The sequence below is a fragment of the Petromyzon marinus genome, chromosome 5 (assembly GCF_048934315.1).
Source record: "Petromyzon marinus isolate PM22_M1 ecotype Great Lakes invasive population chromosome 5, UKy_Petmar_22M1.pri1.0, whole genome shotgun sequence".
Classification (NCBI taxonomy): Eukaryota; Metazoa; Chordata; class Hyperoartia; order Petromyzontiformes; family Petromyzontidae; genus Petromyzon; species Petromyzon marinus.
In genome coordinates, this window is record NC_133671.1 from 7,788,574 (window position 1) to 7,815,742 (window position 27,169).

At 47.9% G+C, this 27,169-nt stretch overlaps 2 protein-coding genes across 2 annotated transcripts; both read right to left on the reverse strand.

Annotated features, from left to right (window-relative positions):
- Window positions 1-1,468: 1,468 nt before the first annotated feature.
- LOC116938983 (dual specificity tyrosine-phosphorylation-regulated kinase 4-like) lies at window positions 1,469-16,905 on the reverse strand. The gene is made up of 6 exons (XM_032946786.2): window positions 16,695-16,905; window positions 14,710-14,882; window positions 11,114-11,174; window positions 6,806-6,926; window positions 5,018-5,632; window positions 1,469-3,721 (listed from the first exon to the last, which is right to left on the reverse strand). The coding sequence occupies exons 2-6, from the start codon at window positions 14,803-14,805 to the stop codon at window positions 3,481-3,483; spliced, it is 1,134 nt and encodes a 377-aa protein (XP_032802677.2). The 5' UTR covers window positions 14,806-14,882; window positions 16,695-16,905; the 3' UTR covers window positions 1,469-3,480.
- A 48-nt stretch (window positions 16,906-16,953) lies between these two features.
- Window positions 16,954-26,787, reverse strand: LOC116938984 (dual specificity tyrosine-phosphorylation-regulated kinase 4-like). Its single transcript, XM_032946788.2, has 6 exons — window positions 26,681-26,787; window positions 24,230-24,359; window positions 23,206-23,354; window positions 21,614-21,747; window positions 19,882-20,019; window positions 16,954-17,932 (listed from the first exon to the last, which is right to left on the reverse strand). The coding sequence occupies exons 3-6, from the start codon at window positions 23,347-23,349 to the stop codon at window positions 17,767-17,769; spliced, it is 582 nt and encodes a 193-aa protein (XP_032802679.2). The 5' UTR covers window positions 23,350-23,354; window positions 24,230-24,359; window positions 26,681-26,787; the 3' UTR covers window positions 16,954-17,766.
- Between the last annotated feature and the right edge of the window lie 382 nt (window positions 26,788-27,169).

Genomic DNA, 27,169 nt, shown 5'->3' on the forward strand with positions numbered 1-27,169 from the left:
GATTAAATAATAGAGTACGACGTTTCGATTGCAACACAAGCAACCGTCATCAGGTAGAACTAAATTTGAGAGAGAGACAAAGCACAGACACGCAACATAGACACACAGACAGACCCAATGCCTCTTGCAATCGAAATATATTTTTATTTCTACGTGACTTGACCGAAATAGCCAAAGAGTAGACCCAAATCTAGATTACACCCCATGGTGTTAAGCGCAGAGCCTACCCCATATGAACTTTATATGGGGTGGGCCATTGTTCGCGATGTTAATTATGTGCTATAGAATTAAGGGAATGTTGTTTAGGTCACGTGTTTATTTTTCGTCGTTTACATGACGTGCTTGTAATGATTCATTGGGAATGTCGCGGTGAGCGGTGGTTGCACAATCAATAACAACAACGTGTGATTGGAACCACTGGGCTCAACATTCAGATTTACTTGAACTGGCCCAAAACTACACACAGCAGAATACGCTTCGGGCAATGACCCTTCATAAGCGCAGTAACCAGAGGAGAGCCAGAGAGATACCGCTAGTAGATAATACACATTGAAGACTGCACTTTACACCATGGGGCCTGATGGGAATTACATTTAAAACATCCATAATCGAGGTGTTTGGGTTAGATCACGTCAATACAAATGTGTCGTTAAATCCGCCACCACCCCACAACCAATTAATAAGGTTTGTCACGTAAACAAACCATTTACAATTCATTGAATTGTAAATGCTGTGGGTTTACTCTCCAACACACCGGTGTGCTATACTAGAAACGAATTGGATTTTTTGTTTGTTTACGTGACAAACCTTACTAATTGGCTGTGGGGTGGTGGCGGGTTTAACGACACATTTATACTCTTTGGTTATTTTGGTAAAGTCACGTAGAAATAGAAAATAATAAATTACATACTAGCATACTTATTTTCCATTTCTACGTGACTTTACCGAAAGAACCAAAGAGTAATTCCTGCAGTCACGAAAGCCCCAAATCAAGTATGACACATTTATATTTACGCGATCGAACCCAGAAACCTCTATTATGGATATTGGTCGCGAGAGCCAAGCACGTGTTACATTTCAGAACATCTTGACTTAAAGCTTTCGTGACTGCAGGAATTAATATTTTTTCAATCTATGTGGCTTTACCGAAAGACCCAAATAATATTTAAGAACGTTTTTTTTAATGACCGGTTTTTAAAGTCCACTTTTAGCTTTAAATCAATTAATGTATTCACGTGTGGTGCCACAGCCTCGAAGCCACTTTGCAAGCACCCCCCCTTCCCCGGCCCCCACACTGAATACACACACACACAGCGCACACACGTATTGTTCTGGCGTGGGATTGCTCGGCACAACGGGGTTTAATCCGAAGGGTCCCTATGAGGAAAGTCCCACGGATTCCCGGTGCCAGGGAATTGGCTGACCGTCGCAGGACAATTTACATCGCGGTGCCCCCTGAATTGTCTGAATAGTGTATGGGCGCAAAAAAAGTTTACCGGGCCAACCGCGATGAGTCATTCACGGCATTGGGAGAAGGTGGGGCGGAAAAAGCGAGAAAAGCAGACGATGAGGTCAAGGGAGCGCAGCGCCACGACCCCCCCCCTGACCCCCATACCGAATACACACCGCTAGGGTGTGTATTGTAGAGACACGTTCTGCTGATCTCCTGCTGATCTCCACAGCAATACATTTCTAAATCCACAGGTGTAAGATAATGTATCAGATGAGAGAGACGATATTCCTGATGTGATGCCTGAGGAAGTTAATTCTGATCTTCGATCGATTAAAAATGGGACATCTCCATGATCAGACGATATATTTTCTTTCTTTAGCAAGGCTGATGTAGATGTGGAGCAACAACTACAATTTGACATTCAGGTGGTCAAGATAGATAACCGCGTCAGGAGCAGCGGAGTGTATCGCCGTGATGTCGCCTTCGCATTTCTGGATCGGGCAGTGCGTCTTTATACGTTGTACGATCTGTTTTGGATGGTTTATGCGGATGCGATTTAGGGTGAACAATGAGCTTCGTGGATATGACATCAAAGTAGCGGGACTGGCTCTCACAGTTGATTTTTTTCAACCAGGTGAGAATGCAAGAGACCAAGCTGAGTCTCATTTGCAAGAGTGACCTGGGTGGTCACCAAAATTACAAAAAGCAAACACAACTAAAATGAAGTGGAGCGACGAAGCAAACAGACATCAAAGCAAAACAACTGCACCATATGATAAATAAACAATATTGCTTAAGCATAGTGTAAGTCGGCTGGGGCCAGATTATTTTTTAAGTACAATTATGAATAAATTCCACGAGCAACTGTCTCTCCTCATCCTTGTCACCATTCACATCGTTAACTTCCTCCCCTTTGTTGCCACAATTTGCCCATCCCATGAGTGCCCTGAAATGTTGTGTTCAGACACGTTATGCAGTCAAGTTGTACTGTACACCAGAAATATCCCGATGCAATAGTCAATAAAAGAGTTCTAAGAGTTTGGTTTAAATATGATTGGTTTAATATTGAGAATTTACAAAAAAAGTCACTGAATGTACAATACAGCAATATATTACAACACCATCATAATACACAAGGCAGCCACGCTTGGCGAATTTGGATGTTTCTCCTACCAATCCTTAGATCTTTGATGAGCTGTGTATGTTTGACTGTTGGACCCTTTAGCATTTAGACCAAATCACAAAAAATCCTAAACAAGGCCTGGTTTTACTTGGGTAACTTACAGCTGAGTCCCAGATGAAATTAAGCCCCGAGTACACGAGGTTGTGAAGGTAATAATAATATTAAATCGTGAAACAATTTGTAATGCGCACACATTTCGACCAACAGACAAGTCGTTGTGTTGGCGCGAACTCGGAGGCGCGATGCGCACAGGCTCACAGATCCTCGCGCACTGGCCTGGACAAGGGTTGCACATTCAGCTGGGTCCCAACACGAGAACAGGGGTCGGCAACTTGCAGCTCCGGAGCCGCCTTTGGCTCTTTAAGGACTGCTTCGTGACGTTATTTATTAAGGACCGTCTCAAAGGCACATGCATTGCGGCACTTGAAACAGAGGGGTTTTTTTCACCGAATTTGAAAAAAAATGGCTCGTTTTGTAAATTTGGTGTCTGACCCCTGCGCTATAGGGAGTGAGAATGATTCCTTTGTGGGAGACAGAGTTCCACATGACGGGAGCTGCCACAGAGAAGCGCCACTCTGCGAGGATCGACGGTCTTGGCTCCGCAGGCGATCAACAGAAGCCGAACTTCGGACGTGCTCCAAAGAACGTGGCTCTTTTTCGCCGTGGTCAAAGTGTTAAGGAGAGTGAAGAGATACCGCGACTTGATGTGTCCCTCCCTCCAGCCTGCCAGCCAGCCAGCCAGCAAAGCTTTTTTCTAAAATATTATGATAGTGTGATAGAACATCCAGCGCATTTGCGTAACAAGTTCACATTATGAGTAACACACATTAGCTTCTCAACGGTGTCAATAAGCAACGTCTCCATCGCCGCAGCAGCAGGAATGGCAGTGAAGCAATCGCCTGAAGAAGGGACGCAGTCTCTTGCTGGCGAAGAGAAAACGCTGCGGTGGATTATTGTGCCGACGCGACACAGCCTGGACGACCTCCCCAGCCGGAGGGGCCTTCGCCTGGCCTGCGCTCGCAGAAGGCTCCTCAGCATCCTCTGGATCAGCAGCTCGAATCGTTTCGCGCGGAGTGCGAGCCGCCCTGTGCGAACGCACGCCACGCAACCAAAAGACAAGTCAAAAAGTGTTCTTGCTCGGGAAAACATTGCAGCGGTGATCATCTTATTGGTGACCACAGTGGGAGGTTAATCTCTGTATAAGATGACCATCTGTGAATGCGTGCTTTGTTGTCCTACCACAGTACCTTCGATTAGCACGGTTGCACTCGTTATTCTGTTTTCGTATTGTTTGTTGTTGTAACGTTCTGACCTGCGCCTACTTTGACATCTGTGAAAAAGAGCTTTATAGCTCATTGGATTCCTCCAGTCTAAATGTATATTCTGATTCTGGCAACGCATGGTGTGAAAGAAGTTCAACATACATAACGGGAAAAGTCTGCTTCACTCATTGTTTCTGCGTGTGGAGTAGTTCTATACATGTTGGCGATGTCTTCTGCTGGTCACACCACCCCCTTTTCAGCCATCCCGACCTTAATAGGTGCTCGCTAATAGTATTTTCCCCCAACAATCTATCAAATAGGTAAAACAATAACCTCTATTGTTTTCAGTACCTTTCATCTTGAAGTATCTCAAAGCGCTGTACTTACAATTAAGACTACACTCACAAGTAGAGATCAAATCTAAGCGAAATATAAAGCTGATGAATAACAATGTCAATGACTACACTCGAAAATCCAATAAAATGAAGAACTATGATAAAAGCGAATAACAATTACAGAGTAATCCAATCAGACAACAGTTGAAGGCTATATTGCAGTGACGGTGCATTTACTGTTACCAGTGCAGACGGCGATGGTCTCTTTGGAGGCACGCTTGTGAAATTAAAAGTGTATTTCGTGTAGAGAACACGAAGATATAAGGCATTGGTTCAATTTGTGAGAGTGACCTGGGGCACGAGCTTGTCAGTAGGATATAACATTTTTTTCCATGCATAATCCCAATTGGGTAATTTGTGGGTATTTTTCGAATTTGGCAAATTTGGATCCGAACGCAACTGTGTGGCTGGTGCCAATTGCCCCCCCCCCCCCCAGGAAAGATGGGAAGTGGATGAACAATGCTCATAACAACAAGCAGAGCACCGGGCAGATAGATCAAAACAAGCATCAACGGTGGGGAGTGGTGCCAGTGTATTTTCCTGTGTTACATCCTCAACACTTGGATCTGTCCCGTGAATTTCTATTGGCAAACCCACACCACTACACTTGGCCTCAAAGTGCACCTCATCCTGGCACAAGCGCTGCAGCAGCATCACCACCACTAGCCGGCCAATGGTGGCTGTTGTTGCTCTTGTTGTAGTGTGTGTGTCTGTAGTCACTTACTGCCGCTGCTTATTGCAGGAATCTGTAGCCAAACTCCTGTTGCAGTCAGATGCTGCAGCTGGGCTGGGGTCAACCGGGGTCATGGTTAAGTTGCCCTCGTTTGTTGAAGCCTTGGCAGCTTCTGCTTTCGGGCCACAAGGTGGATTTGGGTCCCGCTGTGCAACTGACGATGTGACCAGGCGCTCGTGACTTTGAGATGTGCCATCAGCTTCCTGCCGAGCGCAGGAAGCCAAGGCTGGGCACTGCTGTGCAGAGCGAGCTGTAGTCAGGTCCTCCTGAATCAGAGGTGTTCCAGCAGTGTCCGTCTTACGGCCGAGAGCAAAGACAAGATCCTCCTCTATGACTTGGTCTGCCCGGTGATCATGTGACGGCGAGGCAATGCCCTGGTTAGCACTGCTCGCCAAATTCGCATCCGGGTGTCCGTGCAGTGCTGCGCCTGGGTCCTTCGCATCACGGAGAGGAGCAGCGGATCCGCATTCGTTGCCGGACGGTGGCCCTGGGCCCTCTTCACCGTCGAGGTCAGAGGCGGCTGATGGGGCAGGGGGCATCCTCGGGGCCCGTACCCATTCGTGATCCATGGCACCGTGGGGCGTGAGGCGCCACTCCGGATCCCACCTGCGAGAAGGCGCAGAGACAACGTCGTCTGTTCGGTTGGCAGGGCCGCTCGAGAGAGCGGCGATCCATCGCGGGATTCCTGGCTCTGGGGGAGATCGCTCGAGCAGCACCGGAGCGGTGCTGTTGGTTAACCTCGGAAATAACGGCGCTTGTGGTGATGAGCATCGGCTGCGTCGCGTGACCGATGCGCGCTGGCTGCCACTGACAAACATTCCCGAGCAAAAGTTTTGAAATTGTTCACAAACGTCAAAAAATAATTTTAAAAGTACTGCAATTACCTCGTGCAAGCCGTGAAACACGAACCGTGATTGCACACTACACACAAAGTACTGCAGTGGGAGGGGGTTGCTCGTTCTCCTCTGCCGCTCCCGAGGGTCTGGAACGCCTTTCCCCCACCCATCCGTGCTGTCGACTCCCTGCCCCTGTTCAAGTCCAGGGTTGAGACCTGATTATTTTTGTTTATCTGACTGTGACCGACCGCCTCTCTCAACAAAGTGGATGTGCCCATTGTTTCTGCACAGTGTCCAAACAATGCATGGAAAGTGTGGATATTTCCTCCATAAATTGAGTAATTAAACGGCTATTTTTATTTGACCAGTTAAGGCCCACTGAGCTTTATAGCTCTTTTCAGAAGAGACCTGGCCACAAATGATAGCTCAACAAAGTGGCGTATTATGTGAAATTGTGTCGCAGCCAAATACTCTAAACGCGTGTTTCTAAATATGGAGGGAAAAACTGGAGGACCCGGAGAAAAATCCACGCGACCACGGGTAGAACATGCAAACTCAAAATATACAAGCGTGTGGGTTGGTATCGAACCCACGACTTTGGCACATCAGGCAAGGGAGTTAACATCTCACCACCGCCGTGCTCCTCAGGGATTAGGGACTCACCAACCTGCTAATGCGGTGAGGTGCAAACCAAGCTGCCCAAAACACGTGTGCTCTGGAGAAACTCGTGACTTCTACTCAGCTACCCGGCATGCTATGGTGAAGCTTACAAACAAATTTTACCCTGCTGCTTTTGCCAAACGCCGCCATATGAAGGGCCAATTGGTCAATTGGCGACTTATTCACTTGGGTAGGGGAGAGACGGGGGGGGTGGAGAAGGGAAATGAAAGTGCCCTTTGTCATTCCACGGCTGCTGCATTCGAAAAGTAAGCGCGTCGCGTACTGCAGGCAGCTCCGAATGAAGTCGGTGAAGTGCTCGTCCGTCGTTCGGAGCGCCAGCGGGAGGGCGCGGCTCCCCGGGACCCTCACGAGGCCGCGGTGCAGCTGGGCACGGCCGCTGTCATCTGTCGGAGCACCAAGTAGGGGAGTGCAAAGATGCATTTCAGCGTGCGCCACTGCAGTCGACGTAACACCGCACGGCGCTTCAACGCCACCATTGGACACGGCCAATCCACTGCTGGATGAAGGTCGTCGCCATCTGTACGTGTGTTGAACTTCTTTCGAACTGCACGTAGCCAACCGTGCTAATTGGAGGTGCGGGGGAAGGACACCAAATTAAACACAAACAGCAGTTTTAAAGAAATTAGGTTTCACTTTTGAGCAACAAGTGCATAGCTCCAGTGGCATCCTGATATCGGAAGGAAGAACGTCCCAAACGGCCGCAGAAGCGCATCCAAAAACACGCAATGCAGTGACCCGTCTTTGTTCGATGGGTAGCCACTGCGAGGATGACCTTAATTTGCGTGACGGTTCATGTTCCTTGATGAGATCAGTAAGGTATTGTGGTTCATTTGTGGCAAGCACTTTGTGTGTCATGAGTGCAACGTTAGAATGTATTCGTTCAACAACCGGAAGCCAATACAGCTCAGTGGACGGACGCGGTCGGATCTCGTAAGTACCCGTAACGACACGTGCCACACCAGAAATGTGTACACGCTGAATTATTTGGCAATCTATCGTGTTGCTGCAGTGGCTGTCATCGCTCCATCTCTCACAGTGCCGTCCTCTCGGGAACATTCCTTCGTTTTGGCTGCCACAACCGCCGTCGTTCCGGTCCTCTGGCCCTTGTCCCATCTAGCTACGACGTGTCCTGCCCAAGGGCCAATTACTTTTATTGTCAGTCACTGTCGACGTAGAAGTCAAGTAAAATGTGCCCCCAGCCATCCGTGCTGTTTATTGTGCGTCCCCCGCACCTCAAATTAGCACGGTTGGCTCCGCGTGGTGCGAAAGAAGTTCAGCATACATACAGAAGAAAAAAAAACTCATGCAGGTAGTGATGAGAAGGAAACTGGCACTATTTGGAAAAAAATGTGTAGGATGGACAACAGGAAAACTAAATGTGTTGTTGTTGTTGTTGTTCGGAAAAATGTAAGGAACCGGAAAGAGAGGAATACACCTAATAGAGAATGGCTTAATGACGACATAAGAGATTGGTGCCAGAAAGATGTGGCCACTAATAATAATAATAGGGTTTTCCCCCTTTTTTCTGGCAACCAAACTGAAACCTTTTTACAAGGATTCACGTCTGCATTAACCACAATACCTGCAGTCAAAATGCAAACAAAAAACATACTATGATAATATATGCATTGTCCTTGAAACTGATTGGTCCACACTAAGAGACGGCTTTCTTTTGAGCCTCGACCCAATTGGTGCTCGACCAGATGACGCCTTTTGGCGCCTTTTGGCGTCATCTGGTCGAGCACCAATTGGGTCGAGGCTCAAAAGAAAGCCGTCCCTTGGTGTGTTCCCTGGCCACGCGGTGTTCCCAGCCTCCAGTGAGGAGGCCGTGAGGTTCAGCGGCACGATTCTTCCTCAAATTATTTTCAACAGGATAGAATATTAATCGCGTTTTACATTAAAAAAAATGCGTCCTGTTTAATATTTGGGTTGATGCAGGGTAACGTAAAACTAAAGGAGGGATGGGTGTCGCATTTTAAACCGTGAGCCAAACCCCTCGTTTCCCCATTTGCCTTTGAATTTGTGGATCGCGGATTCGCAGAATGTGGCTATTTTCAAGAACATGGGGCAAGGGTTTGCCGTAATTGGAGTTCGCGTGTTCTCTCTTTCCCCGTGTGATGAAGTAAGCCACTTCGATGAGCGTATCATCATGTGCGGCCAGGTTGTCTCTGCATTAGAGCTCGTAGCACGGTTGGCCACGTACGGTGCTGAAAGAAGTTCAACGTACCTGGTTAAGTCGCACGTTTGAACTAAAATAGATCATTTCTAGATTGTGACTGCAAGGATCCATACTCTTTGGTTCTATTCGGTAAAGTCACGTGTTTTATTTTATATGTTATTTTTATTTTATTTTTATTTTATTTGATATTTTTTTGTTGTTTTTTACGTGACTTTACCGAATAGAACCAGAGTATAAAATAGATCATGCCTTGCTGCCACCACTAGAGGGCAGCGTCGACCACGTGGTGGATGGCAAAGCGCAGGGGCCACGGACCTCCTGGGGCAAACTTAACGGCAAACGCGAGGCCAATTGTTACCGGCAAAGGTTGCCAACAACAACAACTGCCATCGTCAAAAGTCTCGCCGCTCAAAAGTCTCAACAGTCGGGCGTATTTGCGGAATACACCACGTGGTGCCGCCGTGTGACCCTGGCCATTGACCGAGCAACCCAACGTTCCTACCAGCTCCCTCCGCAGGAGAATGTGTTTGTTTTGTTGGCATGTGGACAGGTGAACGTGGAAGCGTTCTTATTGCTTTTCCAGTAAGAAAAGCTTATATTGGAATTTGCTGTTAAAAAGGGTCATTTCCCGAAACGTCACCTTATCAGTGCCGGATTATCCGAGTAGCAAAAGTAGCTACATATGCTACGGGCCCCGCATTTTTAAGGGCCCCGCGCTAAATGATTTCAAGCAATCAATTCGGGTTCATTGATTCTGCACTTGCTCTATTACTATAGTACTATACCGCCTTCAACTTTTATGAACGACTGGGTGTTTAAGATTAGCGATTTGTCGTATTATCTGGCTGTATAGCAAATACAAAAAATACAAATACTTCACTATGCAAGTTACAAATTTGTGTTATAATATTTGTGTGTTTTTTTTAAATCTAGGGCCCCTTTATAACATATGCTACAGGTCCTGCACCAGCTTAATCCGGTACTCCACCTTACATGTATTTTTTTATTTTAAGGACACAGTGTTATTGACGAATGTGTTGATGCTGTTTGTATGGACTGTGATTTGTGCGCCGCTGCCAACACAGCATCACCATTGTACTGAAAAACGTCTGCCGCTCTTGACTACAGAATCTTCAGTCACTCCGTTCCAAGTTGCCGCAGATGCTCGCGGTTGCCGGCAACAATTGTGATGGAAATAAATTCCCCAGTAGATCATGGCCCGAAGGAAGCTTCTGGTCACTCGTATACAATGAAGTTTCGTTTAGGACTGTGGTTTAGATATACATTATTAATATCCCAGTGCGTAGGCTTTGTTATCGCTCTCTCTCTCTCTGCTTATGTGTCCATCTATGTGTCTCCGGTTCTGTGTTTTATCTCTCTCTTAAATTTAGCAATCTTTGGAAGAACGTTATCAACCAAGTAGGGTGCTGACTGTTATGTTAACCGACTCTCTATGTTGTATAGTATTGTATTCCTAAGTTTACTAGGTTTGTTTTCTATTTCATTTGTACCTGATGATGATTGCTTGTGTTGCAATCGAAACGTCGTATGTTATTATTTAATTTATTATTTTCTCTTTCTACGTGACTTTACCGAACGAACCTAAGAGTGGTTCTGGCATGTGCAGTATGTGCAGTGTACGTCACAATACAATTTGGATGAATACTGTATAACTTTTAAATGCTAGCCCTTACCACAGGAATGTGGAATTCTCAATCTGGCTCAGAAAGAAGCACGGTTCCACCTTTGTAAAAGTATGAAGGCGTTTTACCTTTGTCACTAACAACTACTGTAAACATTGTTTTTAAAAAAGATATTAAATTAACAATTCATAGTATACAACCTCTTCCCGTACCTGTCTCTCTACATAACGAACATTTAAAAAAAAAACATTTAACACATCCCATGAGCCACATGGCATTCTGGGAGTGATTTTTTTTTCAGCATCATTGGTTCAGCACAAGCAAACGCGTTGGACCGGCTTCGACATTCAATGTCTCATCAGCGGACACGCGCTCGTTCAGACCAACAATGCTGGTGAACTGCCCTTGGCAAGGACCCCCTCTCGATTAGACATGGGTCCTAGTTTGACACACACACAAATAAAACACCGATGGAACACGTCATCAGCGTCGTCATGGAGGATAAAAAAATAACGTAATAATGAAGCAGATAATGCGACGTACTTTGGTCTGCTTGTGTATATTTATTGCCCACATTCTTCACAAGTGTTATGTTGCTTCCCACGCTCCCTAAATATCGGCTCCCAGTTCGTACTCTTCGAATTGCATGGCGCTTGGAGATTGTTTTGGTTTACGTGATTTCGCGCCGCACGAATGGAAGTTACAAACGGCGCGTCACAGACAGCGGCAGTGACAGTGTGAAACCCACCGAAAAATCCAAGTTGGACACGGGACTCTTCGATCATGTCCTGGGGCGGGAGTCCAAACACCTGACACAAAACAAAGACAAAGATCCCCCATGGAACCTTTAACAGACTGTTGGGGGGACTTGCGCTGTTGGCGATCGGCGATTGTAGCCGACACAGCACACGGGAGGGGGTGGGTGGTCAGCAGCACCCCCGGCCGCCTTTGTCTCCCCAGCGGCAAATGTTTACACATCACACCAGGTAATCGTTTGAGGCCGAGTCGACCTAGGGGACGCCCAGGACCGGTTTAAATATTCGCTGCCACCGTTTATTAGCCGTGAGCGGGAATCGAACTCGGTTCGACGGGTTAGTAGCACGTTGCACTAACCGCTGCGCCACCGCTCCTCACCAAACACTTGCACATTCACATGACATTCACACGGAGCTTGTGAATTAAGAGAGAGGTGACGATTAATCCCCACGGCGAGTCAAGGAATTAACGATGAATCGGAAGTTACTGGTTAAGAATAAATTATTTTTGGTCTCATTTTCACCATCTTGCTTGTACTGCTTCTCGGGTTGTTGTTTTCCTTCCTCTCTGGTTTGTGCAGTAAGTTTGCCCCAATAGCCTACGTGTAACATGCACGTATGATATTTGCATAACACGTTAAATAATATATTTTCGTATAAACGATTTAATGCATGCATCGCGAGAATTGGTTTCCATCTACAAATCGGTGCACGATTTACACGCCTGGCAAAGGACACATTTACAGGAGCAGCTAAGTACAATGAGCACTGGCCTCGACGTAGGAATGTGGAATTTCCACCTCAGGGCTCGTTGCATATTGGGAGTTGACTCAGTCCATCGTTTCTCCACGTTCAATACTTGCAGTACCTTTTTGTGTAACAAAAACAATGATTTTTCTTTCGGAAAGAATGTGGAAATTCCACTGCTGACTCAAATCTGGATTTGAAGCTTTCGTGACTGCAGGAATCCATACTCTTTAGTTCTTTGGGTAGAGTCACTTAGATAGAAAAAGTAAGAATAGATCAGGTTCGTTTCGATCGCCACGAAAGCAATCGTCATCAGGTGGGAGAGAGAAACAGGCTGCTGAAACAAGTCCTTATATTTTGATTTAAAGCTTTCGTGACTGCAGGGATTCATATTCTTGGTTCTTTCGGTAAAGTCACCACGTAGAAGGGAAAACAATAAAATAACAAAAATATAAAACAATTGTTTTATATATTTTTATTATATTATTGTTTTACATTTTTATTATTTTATTGTTTTCCCTTCTACGTGACTATACCGAAAGAACCAAGAATATGAAGTCCTTATATATATAGAGCCCGTAGGGGGGGGGGGCGCTTCGGGCAAGAGGGTGGGGGCTAGAGATTGTGCCGAGGTGAGTGGGAAGTTGTTGATGCACCCCCACGACGAGGAAGAGCTGAGGATGTGGCCATTGTATTGTGAGAGATGAACATGTCAATGTGCAGTGACGGTATATCCGCCACTAGGGGGATAGAGCGCTGAACAGGGTGAAGGAAAGGCGCGGAGATGATCGAGAGTCGAGTGTAATGACGGTAGATCAGCCACTAGGGGGATAGAGCGCGCAACATGAGACAGACACACAAACAGAGACACACAGGGAGAGAGACACATAGAGAGACACACAGGGAGAGAGGGAGACACAGAGAGACACAGGGAGAGAGGGAGACACACAGAGAGACACACGGGGAGAGAGGGAGATACACACAGGGAGAGAGGGAGATACACACAGACACACAGGGAGAGAGGGAGACACACAGAGAGACACACAGGGGGAGAGAGGGAGACACACAGAGAGACACACAGGGAGAGAGGGAGGCACACACACAGAGACACACAGGGAGAGAGAGGGAGACACACACAGAGAGACACACAGGGAGAGAGAGGGAGACACACACACAGAGACACGCAGGGAGAGAGGGAGATACATACAGAGAGACACACAGGGAGAGAGAGGGAGACACACACAGAGAGACACATAGAGAGAGAGACACAGAGAGAGAGAGACACACACACATAGAGACACACACAGAGGGACACACCCAGAGAGAGACACAGATACAGAAAGACACACCCACACACAGAAAGAGACACACACAAAGTGTCACAGAGAGAGACACACACATACACACAAAGAGACACGAAGAGAGAGAGACATACAGGGAGACACAGAGAGAGAGACATACAAACCGAGAGACACACACAGAGAGAGAGAGACACACACAGACACACACACACAGAGACACACACAGAGAGAGACACACCCACACACAGAGACACACACAAAGTGACACAGAGAGAGAGACACACACACATAGACACAAAGAGAGAGAGACATACAGGGAGAGACACAGAGAGAGAGACACCGAGAGACACACACACACAGAGACACACACACAGAGACACACACAGAGAGACACACCCACACACAGAGAGAGACACACACACAACAACATCACAGCCAGTTATAATCTGCTAAAAAATGAGAGCCACCGCCACATCGAGGGAAAGGGGGCAACATTTGCTTTATTGGTGAGACATTTATCCCGTTAAAGTAAAGACATTTAACTTGGTAATGTAATTCAGAAAGTGGGAAATAACTGCTGACAATGGCAGGTAGGATGGAAACATCAATAACCAGTTAAGGCTAATGGTTAATAACGTCCTTCCGGTGATTGCTCAATGTGTACCCATCTTCTCGGTTGAAGTTATGTCCGTGTTTATTTATCTGGATGGCTTCATGAACAAATCTTTGATGGTAGCCCGAAGGTTTGCAGAGTACCCTGGTCTCGGAAAAAAACAATGTCGTGTGAGCCCACCACGTTCAAGGAGTGATCAGCCACGGCAGAGGTATTGGTTCTGCCGTGTTTCAAAACTGCCTTGTGTTCGCGAACACGGTCCGAGACATGTCGTTTCGTTTCCCCAATGTAACTGCTACCACAGACACAACTAAGTTTGTAGACACCAGGGCACTGTATGTCAGGAATCACATATTTCAAAGATGGGATCAGGTCACGGATTTTGCTTACTGTGTTGAATCGAACCTGGATCTAGTGTTTCTTCCAGATTTTGGAAATCTTTTTTGCAACCCCTGCTATGTATGGCAAGGTGATGGTTGTGATTGGGTCCTCAGATGGTTGTCTACCCAAGAGCTATATATCTCAGTGGGCATTACCTGGTAAAATCAAAGTTTTTAAACAGTTTTTAGTTTATATTCTTGGTTCTTTCGGTAAAGTCACGTAGAAGGGAAACAATAAAATAATGTTCTTGCTGTGGTTTTCACACCTGATGATGATTGCTTGTGTTGCAGTCGAAACGTCGTGAGAATTTTATTGTTTTACATTTTTTATCATTTCATTGTTTCCCTTCTACGTGGTGACTTTGCCGAAAGAACCAAGAATATGAATCACTGCAGTCACGAAAGCTTTAAATCAAAATATTTTTAGTTTAGTCGAGTGCGAGGCCACGGCGTTTGTAGCGATGACAAAAAAAATTGCTTTTTGCCAAATGCCACGAGACATCTGGACAGTCGCCGCCAAAACGGGATGTGTGTAAGTGGCGTCGTACCTCCATGATAGAATGCAGCTGGTCTTCGTTCGTGTGTCCTGGGAATAGCTTCTGGCCCGAGTGCAACTCTGCCAGGGTGCAGCCCAGGGACCACATGTCGGCAGGGAAGCTGTAGCCCAGATCCAGTATGACTTCGGGTGCTCGGTAGTGTCGGGTCTGGATCTTAGTGAAGTCTGTTTGCCGTGTGGTGGCACAGGCACAAAGGCAAAGATGCCCGTTATAGTCTTCACAGACCGTTAAGGCAAGTGCAGCCGACTAGCACCTATGAAGGCTGGCATGGCGCACGAGAGGGGTGGGTGGTAAGGCCCATTGAGCTGTACAGCTCTTTTTCAGAATGGACCTGGCCACGAACGATAGCTCAACAAAGTGGATTATCACGTGGAAATGCTCTCAACGTATGTTGATTATAAATGTGGAGGGAAAAAGCGGAGGACCCGGAGAAAAATCAACGTGACCACAAGTCGAACATGCAATCTCCAAATATACAGCAGGCGTCAGGATCAGGATCGAACCCACGACCTCCTGCATACCAGGCAAGGGAGTTAACATTTCGTCACCACGGCACTATAGTGGAATGGACCCATGCATCATAGATTAACAGATTGGGGTTGACTGACGGAGTGAGTACCTGCTATCCATACTCTGCAATTTCTACACACGAATGCACACACACACACAGACTTACTGAGTCTCAAGACTATTTCAGGTGGGTCCTGCACTGGGATATTTTGCCAATTCATTTTTAAGGACTAATTTGAAAGTGGAAAAATGTGTCAATTACTCCGCAATACTGACTGTAAATTATTCATCTTGATTTGAAGCTTTCGTGACTGCCGGAATCCATACTCTTAGGTTATTTCGGTAAAGTCACGTAGGTATATTTTATATGTAAATTATTAGTAGGACGCTTGGATTGAATTGCACTAACAATCACACCACCGCTTCCTATAACGAGCTGGTTAAAATGAATAACATGTTTCTATCCGTCACTGGTGGTAAAGATCCTGTACATTGGACATATGGGTGTACGGTACTGGTCTTTTTTTTCTGTAGACCTCATCAATAAGAAGGGCAGTGGGCAGAAACGTCTACATTTTCGACATTTCTTCTGAGTGACCTCGTTATTATTTTTCATCATTGATCGCCACACGAACATTTGTACATTGGATCCCCTGGCTGAGACTTGTTGGAACTGTGCGGGCTGCCCCCGGCTGTCCCTGGGGTTCGTTGTTTCACACATCTGATTAGCACGGTTGGCTACGTACGGTGCAAAAGACGTTCAACATACATACATACATTGTTGTTGTCATTGTTGTTGGTGCTGGGCCCTGATAAATTAATCTTCGGCTGTGTTTCCCTGTCCTGACCTATGTGGCCGGATAAAATGGGGGTGTCACGGGCTGGAGAAGATATGAACTGATGTATCACAGGAGGATGTGGAGCTGAGTGGACTTGCAGATCACTGTGTTCAAATCGGCCTCTGTGGAGGGGGCTCGTGAAAGGACGCTACTGGGCAGTGGGAGGCAGTCGCCCTCCTGCAACAATGGAGGACGGAGGAACAACGCTCACAACAACCAGTGGAGCGCCGGGTAGATAAAATACAGCAAGTTGGCACAGTGGGGAGCACAAGTGGTGCATCTGCCAGTCATCTCAATCAGTCAACCCATGGCACCTGGGTCTGTCCCATTACCTTCTGCACCTAGCCTGGCACATCAGTCAACCCATAGCACCCGGGTCTGTCCCGTGACCTCCTGCCAGCAGCAGCGAGCCTTTCAAAGTGCACTTGGCCTGGCAAATGCACTGTGGTAATGTCACCGCCAATTAGCGACGAACGAACGTTGGCTGCTGTCTTTGACCACCGCAACTCCTAGCCGAATGCAGTTGAACTTTTTGGATTATTGAAAAGCAACCTTGAGATGTGACCACGTTTTTAGTCGCCGAAAATGAATTCGAGCGGTTGTTGGGAAAGAGCGCCGCAAACTCACGCTCTTCATGATCGAAACAGCTGCAGCCAAAGTCGAAGAGCTTCACTTCGCCAGCTTCGTAACTGCAGATGCCGATGTTCCCCTGGGAGGAGGAGACGGGACACACTTCGTTACTCCGAGCTCGGTCACCGTCAACATCGGCAGCCAGGAGAGCGACGAGCCTGGGGGCAGGGGGTGTCTTGGCCGCCTCCCCTGGTGGCCAAAGCTACGAGTTGCCCCCCCACCCCCCCTCTTGACAACCACCATGACAACAGCGTAAAAGAACAACAAGAAATATTTAAAACGCGATTTTAAAGCTTTCATTTACGTTCCAAGTTTTATTTTAATTTCACTAGAGCAGCCGTGTAATCATTGGAAAGAGTTCCTAGGGAGCTGTCGCGGCCGCATTTGGAGGCAGACGGAGCATCCCGACGGCGTGAAATGTTCGAGACCGCGAGCGTCACGATGTGATTCGGCGACAGGAGCGGCGACATACAATGGCCCATAGGTGCGACCCTGTGAGACAAATCAATTACTGGGGCTCCACCTAACTCTTCCCCCCACCCACCACCTACCCCCCGAGCTGATAGTGCCGTTAAAAGTGGAGGACCGGGAGGAAAATCTACTTGATCACAGGGAGAGAGAGAGAGACACGCAAACTCAAAATATACAGGCATCAGGGTCAGGGATCGAACCCACGACCTCCTGTAAGCCAGGCGAGGTAGTTAACATCTCCTAGCCACCGTGGCACCCCACTTGTTTTGAGCATCGCTCTCCCTGCACCGTGGGGGGACAAAGTCAACAAAAATAAAACAATGTCGGGCGGTCTCGCTCTCTCGCGGAAGAGCCAGGAATTAAAAAAAATGTATCCGGACCGGAAACAAATATCGAGGCAATACACTTTAACGAACGGCGGCGCAATTATTTTCAGCCCACAAAATGTATCTGGTTTGCTGAGGCCCACGAAAATATATATACTCCGGGCCCAACCGGCGCTGTCATCTCGGTGGCGTTGGGAGGGTTGGGAGGCCTCGGAATATATTCCTGTGAGACATCAACGGGCCCGTTGGGAGCTCAGCGAGCGGGTCGGTGCTTAACAGCCAGTCGCGTCGCCACTCGCCGGCTTGAGGTCACCGTGGATCACGTTCGCGTCACGGAGCTGCTCGAGGCTCTTGAGCAGTGAGATGGCGAAGAGGCGCACCATCTCGAGACCGAAGCCCTGGCGATGAGTCAGCTTCAGCTGCGACCGCAGATTTCCACTGTAACAGACGACGTGCGTGCGTGCGCGTGTGCGTGTGTGTGCATCGTGTGTCGCCCTCGATCAGCACGGTTGGCTACGTACGGTGCGAAAGAAGTTCAGTTTCCAGTCTGTTCTCCTGTAACGCGTCAGTAGTTTGCGTTCCTGAAGAACACGTAGTAATATGTAACATAGGGTAAAGCACAGTTCCGCGATGACGCCGTGAGATGCGCATGCAGGCTGAACAAAGACTGAGACGCGTGGGTTAGCGTCTAGAAGCATCCAGCAGCATCCCAACCTTGTGTGATGACGCTACAACGAGGGAGCCGCACGGCCACTTATTCCGTTCACTTGATCGCGTTGTATCAAATTCGCACCCGCGTTATATATATAAAAAAATGTGTTCCCTAATACATTCATCATCGCGTTGTATACAATTCGCGTTATGAAAACACGCATTGTATAAGAGAACAAACACACATCGTCAGGATAGATGGGTGTGTTTCACTGTAAGGTGTAGGTTGCACTGATTAATGCCTGGCAATTCTTAGTATTGGTATTCGTAGCCTATATCATAACCATGTAGTATTGTGTTAATATACGTGTGAAAACTGCAGTATAATTGGCAAGAGTGGTGGTGCAGAGTTTCGTGCATTGGACCCTGAACCCGAAGGGCTGAGTTCGATTCCCGTCCGCGTCTACCACCAGCAGCGCCACGTGACACCTGAACCGGTCCTCCTGTGTCCCTGTAACTCCCCTCCTCCGTGCTAACGTGGTGAAGTATGGTCAAACAACCCGCCATGACCGCCCCAGTGTGGGGGTGACCCTCGTCCAGCAGTGGATCGACAAAATGCCAGAAAATGATCATCTTCGCTCGAAGGGACTCTGCGGGGCCGAAGGTGGAAACTGGTGGCAGCAGAGTGACGCTCAAAGGAGGAAAGGCACCAAGAGGATGACCACGATGGAAACGGGGCGACGAGTTGGCGAGATGTTAACTACCTCGCCCGGTATACAGAATGTCATGGTGTTCGATCCCAACCCTGACGCCTGCTGCTGCGTATTTGTAGTTTGCATGTTCTCTGGTCCCACGGTCGCGTGGAGTTTAATTCGAGTCCTCCGGTTTTTCCTTACACATTTAGAAGCAATAAATGTCCACGTGGTGATTAGCCACTTCGTTGGGCTATCATTTGTGATGGCCAGGTGGCTTATGAAAAAGAGCTACATAGCTCAGTGGGCCTTACCTGGTGAAATTAAAGTATAGCTTATAGTTCTAGATTTGAAGTTTTCGTGACTGCAATGATCCATATTGTTTGGTTCCTTCGGTAAAGTCACGTAGGTAAAAATTAAATAAAGTTAATTAAATCACGACGTTTCGGAGGCAACACAAGCTTCCGTCATCAGGTGTAACTAGCACAGCAAAATTACTGTAGAGAGAGCTACAGTATTTGTGATAAGAGATTATTTTATATGGGGTAGAGGAGGGATATGGGCTTGTGTTGCCTCCGAAACGTCGTGATTTGATTAACTTTACTTTTTTTAACCTACGTAACTTTACCGAAAGAACCAAAGAGTATAGTTTATAGTGTTTTCATTCATCATGTGCGTGGGTGAGACGGGTTTTATCAGCGTGAGAGCATGACGGATGGCAACAACTTTGGCTCCAGTGGCTTCCTAATCTCGGAAGGAAAGAGCGTTCCAGACGGCCGCAGAAGCGCATCTGAAAGCGCGCGATGCGGTGACCACCGTCTTTGTCAAATGGTTCGCCAAGAGCCGCTGCTGCGAGGATGATCCGAGTTCGCCTGACGTTGGCTTATGCTCCTTGGCCAGACCAGCGCGGTATCTTTCTGCGTAACGAGTGTGACCTTATAACGGTATTCGTTCGGCATGTAAGCGAAAGCGTCACAATACACGTGTTCCATTTAGATTTAAAAGTTGCCCCCCCCCCCCCCCCCTGTGCGACTCTTTTCTTACTTCAACAGCTCGAAGACCACGCACTCGCGGCCGCGAAATGAGAAGTGCTCCATCATGCGGATGATTTTGCTGCTCTCTCTCGCCGTCTGCAGCCTCTTGAGAATCTCAATCTCGCGCCGATGAACGCTCTCGTTGAACCTGTTGATGAGAGCGCATGGCCACGTGGACACTGTGAGCCAGGCGTCAGTTGATGCTGTAATTGCTTTGGGCAGATTACTTCATTGCAGTGGCGTAGCGAGCGTGGGGCAGGCAGGGGAGTGCCTTGCCCCCCCCCCACCCCCACCGCGGCGGCCCCCCCCTGGTGGCCAAAGCTACGAGTTGGGACCCCTTCTTGACAACCACCAGGAGATGTGTTTTCAACAGCAGTGTCAGCGAATAAAAACGTGTTTTAAACGCGGCTTAAATTCGTTTACGATCCACGTTTTATTTTACTGGTAGGAACGAAGTTGTAAACTGAGTGTACCAGCCTGCAATAGATTAATGTGTCCGTCCGTCCGTCTGTCCGTCCGTCCGTCCCCTTTCAATACTTTAACGAAGTGAAATCTCGTGCTGTTGGGTGTAAAATCAGCAATAGACAGCGCAGAGACTTGATATGTCTTATTGCACCCAACATTTGGAAGTCACATTATCTCATTTGCGAACTTAGCTTTTGGGGATGTGGCAAATTCACACACAGCCCACAGCCGAATACAAAATTCCAATGTTCCTACCAGCCCACCCTGCAGGGACCTGTTTTAATGAGAGCAGCAAACGTTTGGCTTCCGCAAAATTTCGCAAAGCTAATACAGTATTGTGGCCCCACCTGGACCGATAATGTAGTTACTACGCCCACTGATAATGTAGTTTACTACGCCACTGATAGTGTAGTTACTGCTTCATTGGCCTCGCCAGCTGCCGTACGCATTAATGTCTGACTGTGCCCAGCAAACCGGCCGTGTGCTCCGTACTCCTACAGTGCCCAACAGCTGGCTTGTGCTGCAGTTAAGAGTGATTTAACTCGCAACCACAGGACTGTGGTGAGTTTCATTCCAAGCTGTGAATCAATACAGCTTATTAAACTCTCCAGGGGTCGATTCAATTGGTCTAGCACGTCGTGTAAAGTCAATACACTGTAGTGGAAATTTGAAAAAACTGGCCCTTGCCATAGCAATGTGGAATTTCCATCACCGGTTCAGGGCCTCCAACGAAGATAAGCACCAGAACAAAACAACGATCGGCCGATTCTTTACGACAAATTTTGGTTTCGTTCACTGAAAAACTAAATTATCTTAACTTAAACATAACGTACTCCTATATTAGTGCTTTATGGCACAGAGATCTGCGGAAAATTGTTATATTTTCAGGATTATCCGCGATTTTAAATCATAAACCACCGTCCTCCCGGTCTTTAGCGCGGATAATCGAGAGTCAACGGTGTACATTTTACGTGGAGATCGAGATGTGAAGGAGACACATGTGTCTGCTTATTTATTTCGTCATTTGTATTCACGACAACGCTCTCTGCGGTGAACCCATTTGCGCTCCCGTCTGGGCAGAGACGGAGAGGCGAGGGCGCGGATTTGAGAATTTGAGAAACTTGCGCCGTCGCTTCAACTGCCGCGCCGGGTAGATGTAAAATGAATTTCTTCGTGCGGTGGCAGTGCCGCGTGTTTGAACACGAAACGACGCACGCGACACCGCGTCGGCAAACACCCGAGCCGAGCCGAGTGATGGAAATCGCCCGCGAGCTCACCGGGCTCGATTGAGCACCTTGATGGCGACGAACTCCTTGCTCTTGTGGTCCAGGCACTTGAGCACCTTCCCGAAGCTGCCCTGGCCCAGCACCTCCAGCACCTCGTAGCGGTAGAGGAGGTGTTCGTGCCAAACCTTTGCGCGCAGAGGGTAGGGGGGGGGGTGTGGGGGGTGCAGTGAGAGTGCAAATCGGCTGGCTCGCTCGAGCTTCAGCTTCCACGTTCGATTCACAATTTGCAGTCGGTCGTCGATGGTTATTCAGCGGCTTCGGTGGGCGTGCGCTGGGGAAGGGGGCGCGGGATTTAAAAAAAAAACCTGCTAAAGCGACCTGACCACAAATTATAGCTCAGCGAAGTGGGTTATCGTGTGGAAATGTATAGCAGCCCAATAATCTAAGTAATCAAATCGAGTTTGTCACATGGGCAAATATGCCAATTGATTTGGAAATGTGCCTGATTTTGTTCTCTGCAACCCCTGTGAACACTCCCTTCCCATGCAACGTGCTGGCTACCATCATATCAGCTGTCCTGGCCGGGTCACCCACGGACTGACTGATACAGCTGTAGCGTCGTGCGTTGATTGCAAGAAACTATTACAAAAAACATTTATTTAACCAGGTAACGCCCACTGAGCTAGAAATTATTTGTGCAGAAGCGACCTGGCTACAAATGACAGCTCAACGAAGTGGCTTATCATGTGGACATTTGTAGCAGACAAATACTCAAAAATGTATGATGTTTCTAAATATGGAGGGGAAAACCTGGAAAACCCGGAGAAAAATCCACACGACCGCAGGTAGAGAGAGAACGCGCAAACTCCAAATATGCAGGCTTCAGGGTCGAGATGGAACCCACGACCTCCTGTAAACCAGGCGAGGTAGTTAACACCTCGCCGCAGTGGCACCCTACATGCACATGCGTGGCAGGGACGTGCGGTCAGTGGAGGCAAGAAAGGCAGAGCCTCAGCTGTCGTACTCCAATGAAAATAGCTGTTACGAAAAGTAAAAAAAAAATCAAATCAAATAAATGTTAAGATTTTTCCACTGATCTGTCATTTCTGTACGATTCCAATCATTTTTATAGTCAAAGTCGCCAAATTTGCGGAGCTCCGCTGCTAATACAGGAAGAGACGAGAGGTGAGGCAGCGACGAGCTCAGCCTCCCCTCTGATTGCGCAACCCCTCAGTAACTGGATGGAGCGCGGGCAATAAGCGCGTGCCTGTTACTATCTCAGTATGTCTCCAATGTAATGTTTGTAGACCCCTTCATTTCATATCCTCGCCTTCCATTCTCCAGGTAACTTATTTCACGTATGTGTATAAAAATATTTAGGCTCGCTGGTCTCGTCATGAAACTGCAATGGAAAAGCACCAGGGGAGGCAGCTATCACATCTGCCTCACTGAGCCCGACGTGTCTAACACGCCCCCCTCAGTGAGGACACGCCCCCCTCAGTGAGACCACGCCCCCACCGTGAGGCCACGCCCCCCCCTCAGTGTGTGAATCTGGCTCTGACACTAGCCAGTGCCTCCCCAGCCATTGACCTCACCGGACGTCACTGATGCGTGGAGGGTTGTGGGTGGCCAGGGAGTCTAACCGGAATGTAGTGGCCGTCGGCTCCATAACAGTTGACGTTGCCACGTCCCGTCCTCCGTGGCGTCACGCTGTAATACCAGATCTCCTTGCAAGCGCTCAGCTCCTTACGCTCGCGTTTGTTAATGCGCCCTCCGTACATCTTCATAATGTCTGCGAACAAGTGTGCAGGACAAAAAACAAAGATCCCCCGTGTCGCCTTAACCAGACTGCTGAGGCAAGCGCTGTTTAGCGAGCGGCACCTATGAAGGCCGGAACGGTACACGACAGGGGTAGGTGTCCAGCACCACGCCCGGCCGCCTTTGTCTCCCCAGTGGCGATGTTTTAGACACCGCACAACGAGGTACTCATTTGAGGCTGAGTCGACCTAGGGGAGGCCCAAGACCGCTTCAAATAATCGTCACCGGTGATGTACACACACGCATACACTACATCAATTAGACTCACATTCGGTTAAACCTATGATCATACCATCCCGAATTGCGCCTGATCTCGTCAGATCTCAGAATCTGAGCAGATTTGAGTCTGCACACCAGGCGTCAGTAGTTTGCAAGTCTATGTGGTGGGCAGCAGAAGGCAGAGAAGAAACGTGATTTATTGTACTCTACTTCTGTGCTCCCACGTCTGAGCTCCCCTCCTTCACCAACCCACCCTGACGAGTGCAGTGAAGTGTGGTCAAGTGATGTTCACGACCCGTACGGAATGAGGTGACCCTAATCCAGCAGCGGATTGACACATGGCGTTACAGGATCCATCCGTACGCACGGTTTTTCTTTCTTATTTTGATCCTGGAAGAAGATTGGGCAAAGTTGACCCCCCCCCCCTGACGAGGATGTGAACTCATGGCCTTCCGGTTGTGAGCCGGGCGACAGCCGGTGCGACACAGCGCCGCCTGAACCTGCGAAGTTGATCGTTCCAGTAATCATGAAACGTTGGGGGTCAACATTTGTCGCAACGGTCCCAACCACGTGCCAGCATTGGCCCGTCGACGGTGTGTTTAGTTTGGGTGGTGAATTATGGATCCAGACCTTTTGAAGAGAAGCAGGTGTCACGGTCATTATTCAGCCTGTCCGAGCGAGGCAGGGCTGGACTTCCCCTCTGACCGTTCGAGGGCACGCGCTCAACTAGGGCACGGACGTCACAGGTGAACCGGACGGCCTGGCGACACGAGGCGAGGTCAAGAGGTCAGTGGCTTCAAGTAATCATAATTCATGCTTTCATTTTTATATAGCGTCATTCGTATCAACAGCATCTCCACAACGCTGTGGAATGAGTGCTGCTTACAGTATGGGACATACAGGCAGAGCCTCGCTTAGGCGCTCAAGATGCGCTCCTGGAGAAGTGGGCACCAAGAGGGGTCCTCATACCATTGAATCAACGCCGTAATTATAATATATATTGGGGGGGACACATCCACCTCCAATATTCAAATATGCTCAAAATGTCCCCCCCCCCCCAATATATTGCTATAAAATAGATGTCTGTTTATATGATTGTGGTTATATTTTATTAATCCCTAATCTCTGCCATTACATACAATGATACAAGAAAAGGTAAAAAAGAAAAAACAGAGCAATGTAATACAATACATTCTTAGATATTATTGTAAAAAAAATCCATCCTATGTGTTAGTGATTTTTCTAAATATATTTTAGGCAGGAAATGTCAGGAAATGAGTTTTCAAATTTCGATTTATTTTCTGGGGGGGGGGGGGGTGAGACCCCAGACCCCCTGGAAGATTTGGTCCCCCCCAATGTCGACTCCATGGCTACGGCCTTGCATTGTATAAATGGGCATGCGTTGTATGGGCATGCGTTCTCGACAGCGTTATTTTTCGTATGAGCAATTTACGAGTGCTTCATTGGGGTATCGGTCAATAGTGCTAATAATAATAATACAGAGGACAAACGTTCATTCATGAGTAAACAACAATTTATGATACTATCAGTATTATGCACCGCACTCACGAGACCATTCGATTGTACTACTGCATGGCAGCGGTGGGAGGTGGGCTTGGAGGAGCTGCGCTCCCAATCCGGGTCTTCGCGATGTCCTCAGTCAACATTTATGTGGCGAGGTTTCTTTTTGAAATGGAGCCCGAGACTCTATCCCCGGTCTCGTGAGTCCTTACCTGGCTAACAATTGAAAAAAACGAATTCGTGCCATCGCGACTACAAATCGCGATATTCGAATCGCGGGGGGTGTGGGGTCTGGTTGGCTCAGCGCGTGCGTCGCTCTCATTGGCTGAGCGAATGGTGGGGGCGGGTACGTTTCCTTGCCAGGCGCTGCTGCGTGTTCTCACTCGTAAGCGCTTTGTAGATTTTCTTAATTCTTAACTTAAAGCTTTCGTGACTGCAGGAATTCATATTCTTTGGGTCTTGCGCTAAAGCCACGTGGATAGAACAAATAATAAAATCAGAAAAATAATAACAGCTGCTTAGCAGCTCTCCCGCTACATTTTTCACCTGATGACGCTTTGCTTGTGTTGCGCCCGAAACGTCGTGATTTAATTTAATTTATTTTATACCTACGTGACTTTAACGAAGGAACCAAAGAGTGTGCTCTTTGGCAAACAACCAGCCAGATGGCACAGGAAAGCAACAGATGCGCACCGAGTTTGCGGACCGAGTATTTATCTAAGGTTGTCGGTCTATGTTCTCGGTAGACATCTGTTGCACGCCACGAAGCAGACACTCGCAAGACTCCACCGTGCATTACGTAGTCTCAGGTCATTTTCTCAGGCGCCCTTTGCCGGTTTTAGTGAAAGTGTTCATCGCTGGGAGATTGAGATACTGAAAAGGGTTCCCGTCGGATTGAGAGAGGAACGACGACTTCGTTCGCCTGTTGGACAACTCTGATGGACAACTCTGATGAGCAACTCTGTTGGGCAACTCTGATGGGCAACTCTGATGGGCAACTCTGTTGGGCAACTCTAATGGACAACTCTGATGGACAACTCTGATGGGCAACTCTGATGGACAACTCTGATGGGCAACTCTGATGGACAACTCTAATGGACAACTCTAATGGACAACTCTGATGGACAACTCTGATGGACAACTCTGTTGGGCAACTCTAATGGACAACTCTGATGGACAACTGTGATGGACAACTCTGTTGGGCAACTCTGATGGACAACTCTGTTGGGCAACTCTAATGGACAACTCTGATGGACAACTCTGATGGGCAACTCTGATGGACAACTCTGTTGGGCAACTCTAATGGACAACTCTGATGGACAACTCTAATGGACAACTCTGATGGACAACTCTGACGGACAACTCTGTTGGGCAACTCTAATGGACAACTCTGATGGGCAACTCTGATAGGCAACTCTGATGGACAAATGGCGATCCCAGACACGCGTAAGATTTTAGCAGATTCCAACGATGCATGCATTCTCCCAGCTACTTTTTACGCTCTGATATGGACACACCTGCCCCGTACGCCTTCACGGGTACGTCCTCCCTCCGATTTACCTGTTGCTCGGCAATTTCTTGCCGACGGCTCCCAATGGCAGGGGAAGGTGACCTCTTGAACACGCTCCGTTTCAATATCCCGAGGAGCCTGCAGGCAACAAAGCACATTTCTCATATGACAGCTCATCACCAGCTGGGGGTGGAGGTGTACGTATGTAATCCAGCACTTTGGAGGTGAGTGGTTAGTGGATCGCAGACTTATAAGGCTCACAAACCCACTGGGCCGCGAGGTTACCAGGGCGTGGCAGTACAGCAAATTGATCATTGAATACAGCTTTGCGGAGTTTTCAGCGTCTTCTACCCGAATGTGCTGGCTTTCTCCGGGTACTCAGTTTATTCCCACTCGCCAAAAATTAATGTATATATGTATGTTGAACTTATTTCGCCCCGTACGTAGCCAGCCGTGCTAATTGGAAGTGCCGGAGATAGACAACAAACTAAACGCAAAAAAGTAGTTCTAAAGAAACTAGTTTTCAATCTAGATCAGTG

What these genes read in the sequence shown, in the direction of transcription:
- LOC116938984 (XM_032946788.2), bottom strand. Translation starts at nt 23,349, where the DNA reads ATGAAGATGTACGGAGGGCGCATTAACAAACGCGAGCGTAAGGAGCTG. An exon ending in CCGACGGCCACTACATTCCG is followed by an intron (nt 21,748 to 23,205) that starts GTTAGACTCCCT and finishes CTGCGCGCAAAG; the next exon opens with GTTTGGCACGAACACCTCCT. An exon ending in AAGGTGCTCAATCGAGCCCG is followed by an intron (nt 20,020 to 21,613) that starts GTGAGCTCGCGG and finishes TCTCATCAACAG; the next exon opens with GTTCAACGAGAGCGTTCATC.
- LOC116938983 (XM_032946786.2), bottom strand. Translation starts at nt 14,805, where the DNA reads ATGTGGTCCCTGGGCTGCACCCTGGCAGAGTTGCACTCGGGCCAGAAG. An exon ending in TGTCCAACTTGGATTTTTCG is followed by an intron (nt 6,927 to 11,113) that starts GTGGGTTTCACA and finishes GTGCTCCGACAG; the next exon opens with ATGACAGCGGCCGTGCCCAG. An exon ending in TTCATTCGGAGCTGCCTGCA is followed by an intron (nt 5,633 to 6,805) that starts GTACGCGACGCG and finishes GCCTTCTCGCAG; the next exon opens with GTGGGATCCGGAGTGGCGCC.